General features: G+C 41.8%; 1 protein-coding gene across 1 annotated transcript; it reads right to left on the bottom strand.

The window, feature by feature from the left end:
- Nucleotides 1-4,692: 4,692 nt before the first annotated feature.
- Nucleotides 4,693-12,108, bottom strand: COX7A2 (cytochrome c oxidase subunit 7A2). Its single transcript, XM_083353109.1, has 4 exons — nucleotides 11,974-12,108; nucleotides 8,769-8,858; nucleotides 5,922-6,006; nucleotides 4,693-5,016 (listed from the first exon to the last, which is right to left on the bottom strand). Exons 1-4 carry the CDS (start codon nucleotides 11,989-11,991, stop codon nucleotides 4,961-4,963), a joined length of 249 nt encoding a protein of 82 aa, XP_083209235.1. The 5' UTR covers nucleotides 11,992-12,108; the 3' UTR covers nucleotides 4,693-4,960.
- Between the last annotated feature and the right edge of the window lie 1,719 nt (nucleotides 12,109-13,827).

The raw sequence follows: 13,827 nt of genomic DNA on the forward strand, positions 1-13,827 counted from the left end.
ATTGTACTCAGTGAGTAATCGTTAATGGTACTATGTCTACATGGAGGGAAGTAAGCAGTGGGGTACCACAGGGTTCCGTCTTAGGCCCAGTACTCTTCAATATCTTCATAAATGACTTAGATGAGGGAATAGAAGGGGAACTTACTAAATTTGTAAAGGATACTAAGCTGGCAGGAATAGCCAACACCTAGATGATAGGCTCAAAATCCAGATGGATCTTGACAGACTTGAACACTGGGCCCTATCTACAAAATGAAATTCAATGTAGAGAAAAGTAGTCTTACACTTAGGCAAGAAAAACCAAACGTACACATATAGATTGAGTGAAACCAAGCTTAATAGTAGTAACTGAGAGAGAAATCTTGGAGTCTTAGCAGACAATCAATTAAATATGAGCCAACGTGTGGCGGCAGCCAAAAAAGCCAATGTAATCCTAAATTGCATTAACAGAAAGATTCAAGCAAGATCATGTAAGGTACTAATACCCTTCTATGAAGCCTTAGTAAAAAAAACACCAGAATACTGCAAACAGTTTTGGTCATCACTGTTGACCGTTCCAGATGTTGGAAAAAGTGCAGAGAAGAGCAACAAAGTACCTGAAGGCCAGATAAGGAATAACAGATGGAAACAGATCAAGGATTGATTCAACCTAGAAATAAGGAGAAATTTTCTGATAGTAAGAACAATCAACCAATAGAACAGCTTGCCTTCAGAAGTTGTGGGAGCTTCATCACTGGAAGCTTTCAAGAAGAGACTGGATTGCCATCTGTCAGAAATGTTAGGGTCTCCTACTTGAGTGGGAGGCTGAGTCAACCTTGACCCGATCAGGATTGATCTCTGGACTGTGGGCACAGTTTGCCTGCACTATTGCATTCTAACCACTGGGCCCCCAGACCAGAGGTTTGGAGGGTTCATTCAAATGCTTTTTGGCAAAACTGAGGTGAGCAAGTTCTTAGTCTTAAGGAGCCATCATTTCTATCTTGCCCTAGTCTCATGAATCCCATGTTACTTACCACTTTTCTAATGGTAGAATTATTAATGTTGACAGACAAAGTAAAAGAATTTGCAGATCCCTGGTTGTTTTTCTAGAACTTTTTGTGGCTTCCTAAGTACATTTATTTTGAAGTTATGCAAATCTCAATTTCAAGATTACCGTATTTTCCGGTGTATAAGACGACTTTTTAACGCATGAAAATCTTCTCAAAAGTCGGGGGTCATCTTATACGCCCAGTCGCCTTATACGCCGGAAAATAGTAAATCCTTGGGAGCAGAGACGTTAGTGGAAACGGACAAATCCAGCGCTCGAGAATGGCGAAAGACGGCCTCCTCATAAATAAACTGACCAGCCCAACCGAGGCTGAGGCTCCAGCTTACCAGCATCCTAGGGCAGCAGACCCCCTTTTTTTTGGAAGGGAGCGGGAGTCAAGCGCGTGCCGAGCCACCGGTGCTTGGCGAGCACGAGAGCTCAAGGGAGCGCAGGAAGCCAGGCGGAGGCCGACCTGACATGTTCGTGCGGAGCTGAGCTTCACCTGACCCTGGGAGTTCGACTTCAGGGCGTGGTGCCGTGGCCAGACCTACAGCAACACCCGCCCGGCGGGAAGGTGCAGCTCGGGAATTGCAACAGGCAGACCGCAGCAGAAAGCTGGCGCTGGGACTTCAACAACCCGCGGTCGCCCCTCTGCCCTGAAGTAGAAGGCGGCCTTTTGAAAAATAAATATTATAATATGTGCGGGGTTTTTCCCCTTTATTTCTTTTTCCCCTTTCTGTATACTCCAGCGATAACTTATGCAAGTGAAAGGAGGAAAAACCCCGAGTTTGCATTTTCTTGGAAAACTTTAGAAAAGCACAGCAAAATGCAGGGGAGGGTAAACGGGCTTCTCAATCTCAGTGCCACGCAGGGCTCCTTCTGGTTTCTAGTTACTTGGAAACTCAGGGCTTTCTTTGAGGGAATCTCAAACTTGTGGCGCAGGGCTGAGCCCGTTTCTTTCACCACCACCACCCACCCTCCGCCGCCCTGTTCATTAACTAACCTACGGAAAGAACCACCTTCTTTCAGACCTGGTGCCTTCCCGAAGTGTTGGGCCACAATGCTCGTCACTCCTGGCCGAAACAGCCAGCGTGTGTGGCTGAAGTAGAAGGGGGCGCCAAGGCGAGAGGAGACGAGGTTTAGGCGAGGCAGAGCAAAGCTGATCTCGAGGCCAAAAGCTCTTGATAAACCTTCACCTAATTGAGAAGCTTACCCGTATTTTCCGGCGTATAAGACTTTAACCCATGAAAATCATCTCAAAAGTTACGGGTCGTCTTATACACCCAGTTGTCTTATATGCCGGAAAATACGGTATGTTTGTGATTTCCCCAATGATAGATCTTCAAAGCTATGTTGTAGTCCATTCCAAACTGAGACATCAGTGATTTTTTAAAAAAAACTTTTTTGGAGGACTTCTATAGTTTCTTTTGAGCAGGTCATGAAATACCTCTAGAACAGGAGTCCCCAAACCCTGGTCTGTGGACCAGCACTGGTCCGTGGCATGCCTGAAACCGGGCCGTGCAAACAAGCAAAGCTCCATCCACGGGATGCAGGTAGTATACGAAAACACGCCCCTCCGGTCCACAGAAAAACCTCTCTCCACGGAACCGGTCCCTGGTGCTCAAAAGCTTGGGGACCTCTGTTCTGGAATCTATGTGGTGAACACATTATTATTGTAATCAGTAGTTGTGAGATTGATGGCCAAATCATCTCTGATTGTTTAATGAAGAACTCAACCAGACCTAGTTGCACCCTTAATTGAATTTACTAAAACAGAGGGGCAATTACTTTTTCACTGTAGAACGTTGATTATTCTGTTTATGAAATAAATGAAACAAGCACCAAGCTTTGTGTTATTATTCACTCAAGACTCCCTTCTACATCACCAAGATTCACATGAAGCTCTGACAACATTCAAAGGGAACCATATGCAAAAAGGCAGAAAGCTTGTCAGGGAGAGAATGTTTTTCCTGAATTCCAATTCTCAGAATTCAGAAATGAAAAGCTGCATTCATCCACGAGTATGATCAGGGACTCAAACTCACGAATCTGGGGGGGGGGAATCCATGGAAACCATCACCTATTTTTTATGGCGATGCCTTTCCTCAGTATTCTTCTCCTTAACCCCCTGTGAAAGATGGTCCCATAACCTACATTCCTTATCAGTAAGTACAAAGGGGGAGGGCAGGGGAGAGAGATTAAAACCAGGAAGATAGCCGAGTTATTTACTTAAATTCATACCTCTTATTTGAAAGGCAGATAGCAGCTGTTTGTAGTGTTTTGTAAGTTTGTGAACCATTTTGAATTTGCAATATTTCTGCATAAATACGATCTAAATGTGATGTTCTCTGCACAAATCATAAAACTAATGATAACCTAATTAAACAAAAACATCATAGCCATTCATGTATTGATTGATACGTGTACCATTTTAGGGAACTAGAGTTCCTACTTTCCTCTGACAGTACATGTTCCTCTGCAACAGGTATTTCATTGAATTAAATCTCTTCCTCTACTATTCAGGTAGCAACATCCAGCAAGTGTTTAAAAAGCGCAGTTCGTAATAAGTTCAGTTTTGCAATGAAGAACTTGCTTTCAGCCATTCTATGCTTGTCCCACGTCATTGAAGGACTAAGGCCAGGGCTTTTTTTTGTCATAAACGCTCAGAACGGAGTTCTGGCACCTTTTTTGGATGGAACCTTGTAGGGTAGGCAAGGCGGGTTGTATGACGTGTGAGTTCCGGCACCGTTTTCTTTTACAAAAAAAAGCACCGACTAAGGCTAAGACATTGCACCATCTTTAGTTTTCTATAAACTTCCAATATGCCAGGCAATTTTCAGTTACAATTGCCCCTTTCTTGCAAAAGCATTGCCTGAGTTAGCAAGTTCATGCTACATTCTGGGTCTTAATTGTCCTAATCAAATGTGTTGCATGTTATATGTATTTGTGAGGTGGTTTTATAAATTACTGTAAAGCAGGAAGCATATATTTCAACACATGCTTATTTCTAAATACAAAGCTTCTACAATTTCTAAACGCTATGGCACGAAGGAGAGCTAAGAGGCTAAGAGCTAATAAAATATTTCCTTTTATGCTCTTAGCCTACAAATAAACAAAACTGAAATATGTGGATAATTCAGTTGCAATATCCTTTCAGTTATCTTCATACCTTTCGAACTAAGATTCCAGACAATTGCTATCCTCTTCCCTGGAGGTAGGGAAATTAAGGGCCACATGAGAAACTGGGATTTCCACATCCCCTGTCAACACCTCCCCCTATGCCTCTGCCAATACCTCCGCCCCCCCCCCTCGCCCCCTGCACTGACACCGCAGGCCAGACAGGGATAGCTGAAGCACTGGATGTGGCCCGTGGGCCATAAAATGTCCAGGTCTGCTCTAACCAAATTATCCCATCCAGAATAGGACAGATAGATCAAATTTCTCCTCTTATAAGCGCAGCTGCCCAACTTCTAATCTACCAGCAGAGCCGATTTGGAGTCAAAGAGGAAATCGCTAAAAATTGCAGCCACTTCATATTCCACTAATAGCATTTTTCCATTAGCAGTAGCAAATTAGCTTGATCCTGAGATTGTTTTTCTTAGATTATTAGGACACCTTTATTTATTTTGATATATTTTTAATGACAAACCAGGCAAGAAGGTAAATTATCACATACTTCCGCATTTATTGGTCATTTTTGCAACCAAACAGTAGCAATTGCAACAAATACAAACTTCAACAAATAATCTTTTAACAGTTGCAAATATATCCTTCAGGCCAAACTAGTTTAATGATTGCAGTTATTACATTTTCAACAAACATTGTTCCCAAACACAAAATCAAGTATTATGACAAGGACAAAGGAGGTCCCTGATGAGTGTAATGGAATGGAACAGAATGATGCTATTCCAGGATGCATCTTCTGAACTGGAGTTAGTTTTTCTTTGGCTTTCCTAGTTCGTAGAAATTATACAACATATAGCCAACTCCTGAAGATATAAGAAAGACAATATATGATAGCCAGAACACAGATGCTCAATTGTAGCTCCCCTTAAAATACAACAGAGATGTACACAGACCCCTTTCACTTTCGTTTTAAAGGCAGAGATGCCAGATTGAGGTTTTAGAAAAGTCTTTCATTCCATTATTTTTTACATTTTAAAGGTCGATAGATAACATGAGTCCAGTTTCAATAAAGCTTTAAGCACATTTATTTTAAAAATTAATTACCCAAACCTCTAAGCTTTAAAACAGTATTTTAAAACACTGTAAATGTGTTTTTGCTAATTACACTTTTATTGTAATTTAAAAGCAGCACAACAGACACTAAGCAATTGAAACTAAGCATTTTAAAATCTAGATGTCAAAAAATTTCAACATACATTGAGAGATTGGGTCAAATATAGCCAACAGCAAATAAGTCTAAATTTTTAAAAATGGTATTCAATTTTCTTTTACTGAACAAAATGAGACTTAAGTCTTCTGTAATGGAAATAGTTACATATCTGAATTATGTCCTGTAACTCAAAAATAAAGATCCATATGAAGAACATCCCCAAAAGGCAACCCAAATATTTATAATAGTTTTTTTTCTGAAAACAATTTTAAAATCAGATTAAAAGGATGAGGTAATAATTCTCTCATATTACACTGAATATATGAAAGATTTTGTATAACAAAAGGTTGCTATAAACAAATACAGCATCATATCAGGGGAATACTTTACCAAATTATTGACATTAAATATTTTAATTAATTATCAAATACTGTATTTGTTCAACTAAAAAAGACCTAGAACATTTCAAATTATCTCCTTTGGATTTAAATAGAGAAGGGTAGATTCTTTTGAAAATTTTAGGAGGCCAAAACAGCTTAGCTTATACTTAAAACTTACCACAAACAGAAAGGAGCATAGTAATGCGATACAGCAGAACATCTGGTATTCCATTTTTCAAATGCACTGGGACGCCATTATCTTCCTAAATCAATGACACAAAGCTCAGTATTCACGTATTAGTTTTGGATTAGCTTCTACAAATCAAGTTTCTCCTCAACCATAAAATTAAACTTCTGTAGCCATAGTTATAACATCCAGAAATGAAATCTTGATCTGTTGAAAATAGGCTTAAAATACAAAGCATTCTTTCTTTTTTCCTAGGTACCTGTTATTATAGTACGGCCAATCCTGCGACTCAAAATCTTACCTTGAATTAAGAATGTACAAACCCTGAAGTATTTTTCCAAAAGATAAATTGTTTTGTTTTGATCCAACATAAGGACAATTGGTAGATTTTACAAAAGAAGGCGGTAATATGAGACGACTGTATGACTGTAATTATGGAATGTCAATTGAGACTGAAGTATTAAGGATACAGGGGGAAAAAGGACCAGAGCCTGCCCGTTATTTTTATTCAGATGCTTTCACTTTTGGATTACAATAGTAGATTGGCAACCACCAGTAACTAGTAAAAGTACAAGAGATAGGAGGAGGAAGATGAGAGCAAACCACTGAAGGCGGATTACCTGAAGATGCTGCAGAAAATGTTTGAAGAATTGGGCGAGAACGTATCTGAATCAGTTAATACTAATTTGGAAGCTTTTGACGAAAGAATGGAAGAAAGATATGCAAAAATGAAAGAGAAAATGAAAGAAGCTAACAAAATCAAAGAATCTATAGACCTAGGGATACTTAAACAAAACTGACCCCCCCAAAAAAAATCAGATTATGAAAGGTTTCATAATTAGGTAGGCTTATGACGTCATAACATAAGACTAAAAAGGAAACGTGACTGGACCAGGTGGTTTACCAGCTTATTACAAATGGTTTGTGGTTGAACACTGATGGGCTTTACCAAATATTATGAATTCAGCATAAGCCTTCATCAATCTTAGGTCCTCTGTCTGAGGCATGGGACTTTGAGGGATCTGTGCAGTCATCTTAGCTGTTCCTAGCACTGCCCTCTTCTGAACAGAAACCTCTGATGTTGTTCCTGGGATCTATTGGAGCCGCTCTCCCAGTGGAGGCGTCACAGCCCGAGTGCTCCTACCATTACTGGCTCCACTTTGGGCTTTATTTTTCCAATCCTCTCTACTTCCTCCTTTGGGCCTTAATACTTATTCAGCTTCCTATACTTCTTCCTGATGTTGCTTTCACTTGACACTGCTACATCTATCAATGCGGTGGCTGTCTTTTGGTCTTTGTATACCGCCGTGATATCTGGTTGATTGATCTTGGCTTGACAAGGCACTTCCTTTGCTTGATTTTTCTCCCATGTCTGCTGCTACCTCAGGCATTCATTCATTCTTTCAGCAGCTCATCTTTGGTGCCATCTTTCTGATGTACCCCTGGTGCTCTAGGTTTCGGCCAGGACATGGCTTTGACACTCACCAAATCCTGCCCACTTACTGGCTGGTGTACATCTCTGCACATTGTGAGGAACTGCCGGGTCATCACAACTTGAATGGATCTTTGGAGAACAGGATATTTATCTTCTTGGTTTCTGCTTAAGTGTATCTCCTTAACCTGGTAGCTGGAGGCTTCATTTAGCAATCTTCTGTCTATTCATACTCCTTCATATGTTTCATATATCTCTCTTATTAGGTCTACTTTGTAGTAGTAATCCATTAATCCCAGATTCTCTTCTCTCATCCCTGTATGATTTGTTCCAGGTGCCCACTTGTTGTCAGATTATCTTGGTTCCCCAACATCTGATGCCGACCTTATTAATCCAGGCAAAGTCCAAACCACTATGACTCAGTTCATGTCACTCTCATATCTGAGATTGGCAGGAGAATGTTAAGGGGTCTTTGTCCAAAGACCTTACTGGCTAGATAGGTACCAGTTGGGATTCGAACCCTGGTCTCCCACATAAAAGAGCAGTGCTCTAACCAGTACACTATCCAGCTGTTTTATATAAATAAAAAATAAAAAAGGAGGCTTCTCATGGCAGAACAGAAACAAAACCCCACATAGAAAGACAAATTACACTCCAAACCAAATGCAGAGAGGGAAGGAGTATGTTAACATAGTAATGGAGTGGGCAGTTTTTAGTGAAGAGTCCTGAGAAAAGAGTGACTTTTTGTACACAGAAGTTCGCAAGAGCTGTAAACAGTGGTATACAGCAAAAGAATCATAAAATCCTCCACTTCTCTATTCCTCTGTCATTCTACTGCAGTTGTCCTTAATGGTAAAAAAAGTACATCCAGCTGCCAATGTTCACACTGTGACATGGAGATTTCTCGCTAGAGTGTAAATTCTAGAATAAACAGCATTAATATCTCAGTTACTTAACAGCAACATAGGAATTCATAATGAGCCAACACTGAAGCATAGCTATCTACTGAACTGAGTAAATAAGCTTAGTGTTAATTCTTTCTTATGATACCTAATAACTGTAAAACAATACATTAAAATTGCTGTATTATTTCACTGGGTACCCTTATAATTTAAAAGCCTAAATTTTTCTTACCTAAAAGTAATAGCTTTTATTTATACATGCCAAGACATGCATACACATTGATAGTTATACATATATTCATCTCAATATAATTCTGGGTTTTGGAATAGCGTAACAAACAAATATACAAATTTAAGAAAGAAGCTGTATGATGGCTTTATTACTCAATAACTACTGATAAAGTATCTTGAATCAACTAATTTTACATAAAAAATGTGTAGGAATGATACCAATGCTCCATTACATTTATCTGTTCTCAAAGTAGGAAGATAATCAGCAAATACCTGAAAATGTTTCTGCTTCTCAGCAATCTTGTTTGCAAGCTGCCTGCGAGACGCAAAGTTTATGGGCTTTTGTGCTACTTTCCGTACAGCCTACAACAGAAATACAAATATGTATTTTGTGTGTGTAACAAAGTCTGTGCAGAGACTCTAGCATGAACCCACCCTAATTAATGACAGCAGTAATATACAAAGGCTGATGCTATATTATATTTTTATTATTTATTATAATTTTTAAAAATCCACATCTGCAGAAGTACAAACCTTCTCCCCCTAAAACCTACTAATAACCTAACCTAACAATGTTAACTATGGTAACAGATACCTGCAGGTGAGATGCATGGCATGTAAGTTGAATAAATTAAAGAAATTTACATTAAATTGTGGGATGCTGTTACAATATATGCTGAGTTGCAGTGATTGCCAGAAAAACAATAGTAGAGGAAGGCTCTACTTGCATACTGAATATCCACATGAAGCCTTCTACATGGATAGCATAATGTCCATAATTTTGATCTCTGCTGTAATCAAAATCATTTACGAAGGGTCTACAGGCTGCATCCATGAGTATTATAGTTTATACTAACTTTTCTCAAAATTAGCATAGCATCTTTTGAAAAATAGGATCACCAATTATTTTTACTGCTGGGAATAATAATTCATATAATAATTCATATATATACACACACACACATATATAATATGAGCTGTCACTGTTGTGACTACTGCCTGTGGATGCCCTTGGGTTAGGCTGAAACAGGAAATAAGATTTGTCCCGTGTTTGGGGCCTAGCAAGGTATTCTAAATACTTAACAAACACTTAACATACACACACACACACACACACACACACACGCTAGTTGTTTCCAACTCTAGGGGCTGGACAAGCGCCTGTCCGAGGACGTCTCTGCGGCATGCCTAGACGCCAAAGGCGCACAGAACGCTGTTACCTTCCCACCATGGTGGTCCCTATTTTTCTACTTGCATTTTTACGTGCTTTTGAACTGCTAGGTTGGCAGAAGCTGGGACAAGTAACAGGCACTCACTCTGATACGCAGCAATCGGGATTCGACCCGCCAAACTGCCAACCTTCTGATCAACAAGTTCAGCGTCCTAATCCACTGAGCCACCGCGTCCCTTTTATATATATACTTATTTGTTCTCATCAGTCAGCCACACCCTTCTGAGATTCAAACCTGGGCTGACTGCACATTAGGCAGTTTTAACATGTGTGTGTGTGTGTGTGTGTAAATTTTTGGATTGCTAACAAAGAATTAAAGGGAGACTGATATGGCCATTTCAAACTTATTTGTTCTCATATTCGAACCTGGGCCGATTGTACATTAGGCAGTTGTTTTAACCTCTAGGCTACAGGCTCTTTCTCGCTTTGTTAGCTGAGAGGCAAGGGAGATATGTGTTAAGTATTTGTTAAGTATTTTAGAGGTTAAAACAACTGCCTAATGTGCAATCGGCCCAGGTTCGAATCTCAGAAGGGTACGGTATATATCTTTACTATAGCGTCTTACATAACAGCCCTCAGAATCCTGTTAGCTTTACTGGTAGTCCTCGACGTATGACCATAACTGAGCCCAATTTGTGTTGCTAAGCGAGAAATTTGTTAACTTGAGTTTTGACCCATTTTACGACTTTTCTTGCTACATTTGTTAAGCGAATCGCTTGCAGTTGTTAAGTTAGTAACACCGTTGTTCAGTTAATCTGGCTTTCCCATTGACTTCGCTTGCCAGGAGGTCACCAAAGGGGATCACGTGACCCTAGGACACGGCAACCGTCATAAATATGAACCCAATTGCCTAAACATCTGAATGTAAATCACATGACCCTGGGAATGCTGCAACAGTAACCAAAACAGTCATTAAGTCACATTTTTTTCCAGTGCTTTTGTAACTTCGGTCACTTGCTCTCAACATGGGGCTGCCCCTGAGGACCACTCGGAGGCTTCAGCTGGTGCAGAATGCAGCCGTGCGAGTTGTGATGGGAGTCTCCCGATACTCCCATGTAACACCTCTTCTCCGCGAGCTGCATTGGCTTCCGGTTGCCCTCCGGGTGAGATTCAAGGTGCTGGTGATGACCTATAAAGCCCTAAATGGCGAGGGTCCGGGATATCTGAGGGAACACCTGCTGCCGGCATCAAGCTCCCTTCGTCCTGTGCGCTCCCACAGGGAGGGCCTCCTCAGGGTACCGCCGGTCAAGGCTTGCCGACGGGCGATCCCCAGGGGGAGGGCGTTCTCTGTGGGCGCGCCTGCCCTATGGAATCAACTGCCAACGGAACTCCGGACTGCCCCCGACCTTCGTTCATTTCGCCGGGACCTAAAAACCTGGCTCTTTGAGCTATCTGGTCTGGACTGAGGGGTTTTAATGTTTTTAAATTGTGATTTTAATTTTTTGCGGCTAGACTTAAATTTAATTTTATTTTAATTTTATATTGGATTGTTTTTAAATGTTGCCTTGTAAACTCGCCCTGAGTCCTTTGGGAATAGGGCGGTATATAAACCGAATAAATAAATAAACAAATAAACAAACAAACAAACAAACAAATAAATAAATAAATGAATAAACAAACAAACCAAATAAACCAAATAAACCAATAAACCAACAAATAAATAAATAAATAAATAAATAAACAAACAAACAAACGAAGTGTGGTAAGTAAAGGGCAGGGGTCGGCAACCTCGGCTCTTTTATGACTCGTGGACTTCAACTCCCAGAATTCCTGAGCCAGCATAGCTGGCTCAGGAATTCTGGGAGTTGAAGTCCACGAGTCATAAAAGAGCCGAGGTTGCCGACCCCTGGTCGAGGGCCACCTGTACTCCCTGAACGGGAGATGCCTGATCCGCGCTACGCTGCCCCTCAACTGTCCACACCGGGGCGCTCTTCTTTCACCCCTCACCCCATGCACGACAAGGTCTGCGAAGCTCTACATGCCAACTGTTAGCGCGGGACCAAGACCGGGAAGGCACCATAAAAATCTGCATCGCCCGAGTCACCTTGAGCCCAGCTGTCCTCTCTGAGGTTAACCACCCGGCTTCGTACGGTTATCGTCGAGCGGAGTAGAGAGGAGCAGTCTTGGCCCTCAGGCCCCAATACGGGCGGAAAGGCGGACATTTAAAAAAAAGAAAAAGAAAAGAAAAATCCCACATCTCAACGGTTCCCCAGGGTAACGTGCCCCTCCCCTCCCGGACTCACGTACCAAAAGGGTTCGAAACATCTTGACAGCTCCGCCAATCGCTCCCTCGCCTCCGCCGAGAACAGCCCCCCCAAGGGCAAGTGTAGAAAGGAAGTACGGCGCGGTCCCCCGCCCTGTGACGTCACGCGGCCAAACTTCCGCTAAAAGGCGGAAGGAGCGTCGCTCTAGCTCTGGGGCATCGATGGCCTAGTGTGGTGAACGCGAGGAAGCGGGTGGCGCGGGGGGGGGGGAAGGCAAGTGCTGTATATTATAAGATACGGCTCTTCAAACTTGGCCCTTTTATGACTTGTGGACTTCAACTCCCAGAATTCTTCAGCCAGCATGCCTGGCTGAGGAATTCTGGGAGTTGAAGTCCACAAGTCATAAAAGGGCCAAGTTTGAAGATCCCTGTAATATAAGACGTTATAGGAGGGGAGGGGTTGCGGCGGGAAAGAGTCCTAAAGGCCGTTTTTATTTTTCGTTTTTCTCTTCTCTGGTGTGTGTTTTTTTTTGTTTTTTGCACGAGTGTAAAACTTTCGGAACCAAATGAGAGGCCGTTTATGAAGTCGGCAAGGTCATATAATGCAGCGTTTCCCAACCTTAGGAACTTGAAGATGCGTGGACTTCAACTCCCAGAATTCCCCAGCCAGCATAGCTGATATAATGGAGCCGAAGGGCGCCCACCTGCGCTTGATTAAGCCTCGGCTTTCCCTGAACTTCGAGCGAGGTCATTGAGTCCGAATTTCTTTTCACCCTGTGGTTCTTGCCACTGAGAGAAAGAAACCCGAAGAAATGTAGAACCCTTATATGGGAGCCATCAGAAGAACCGGCTCCTAATTTTTCTTGGGATTCGAGCATCCAACTCAGGATTGTCAAAACCACGTCTGGCCGAAATTGCAGTGCTTTATTCCGGTGATGTTTTGTTTTAATCTGGCAAAATGCTTCTGCTTTTAAAAGCTGCCAGCTATGTGGAGATGCCTTTTTTAATTTAGTCCCTCCTCGTATTCTTTAGAATCTTTAGAAAATTCTAACCTTGCTGTCTTCACGGCAGGGCAAAAGTAATCATTTTCCTCTTGGGGAGTACTATAAAGCTTCTGCATCCCAAGCTGGGAAATCTTATGACTGCATTCCTCTTAGCTTTGCCTGAAAAAAAAGTGCATGGTCAGATTGTCCATGCCTGGCATGAGTTTAATTGTAATTAATTTCCAACATAATTCTGGCCAATTAAAAATTAATATGGGCACGCGGTGTAGGGACACGGTGGCTCCGTGGGTTAGGACGCTGAGCTTGTCGATCAGAAGGTCGGCAGTTTGGCGGGTCAAATCCCAAGTGCCGCGTAACAGAGTGAGTGCCTGTTACTCGTCCCAGCTTCTGCCAACCTAGCAGTTCGAAAGCACGTAAAAACGCAAGTAGAAAAATAGGGACCACTACGGTGGGAAGGTAACAGCGTTCCGTGCGCCTTTGGCGTCTAGTCATGCCGGCCACATGACCACGGAGACGTCCTCGGACAAGCGCTGGCTCTTCGGCTTTGAAACGGAGATAAGCACCGGCCCCTAGAGTCGGAAACGACTAGCACGCATGTGCGGGGGAAACTTTACCTTTACCTTTATGGGCAGTATACAAGATTCAAAAAACCAGATTACTATTATTTAAAAAATAGAATGGCTGCCAAGAACTGTATTTGCAAAAGTGATTGCTATGCTGAACTTGGCTCAACTCAATGGAGAATATATATTTAATAGAATGTAGATAAGATTTTATTCCAAGATGTCAATTTTTTTCCTAGATTGAGGGCCTAAACTTCAGGCAGATGCTTGGTTCCATCCATCCACTATTTTCATTTTCTAGATATATTTATTGGTCGCACTTGGACTTGTA

The sequence above is a fragment of the Vipera ursinii genome, assembly GCF_947247035.1.
Source record: "Vipera ursinii genome assembly, chromosome: 1".
NCBI classification, from domain to species: Eukaryota; Metazoa; Chordata; class Lepidosauria; order Squamata; family Viperidae; genus Vipera; species Vipera ursinii.

Bases quoted from the DNA above. Each gene is read 5' to 3' on its own strand.
- COX7A2 (XM_083353109.1), bottom strand. The intron at 6,007-8,768 runs GTATTTGCTGAT...TCATTGATTTAG, and splicing joins AGAAGCAGAAACATTTTCAG to GAAGATAATGGCGTCCCAGT. The intron at 5,017-5,921 runs GTAAGTTTTAAG...TTATATCTTCAG, and splicing joins TATGCTCCTTTCTGTTTGTG to GAGTTGGCTATATGTTGTAT.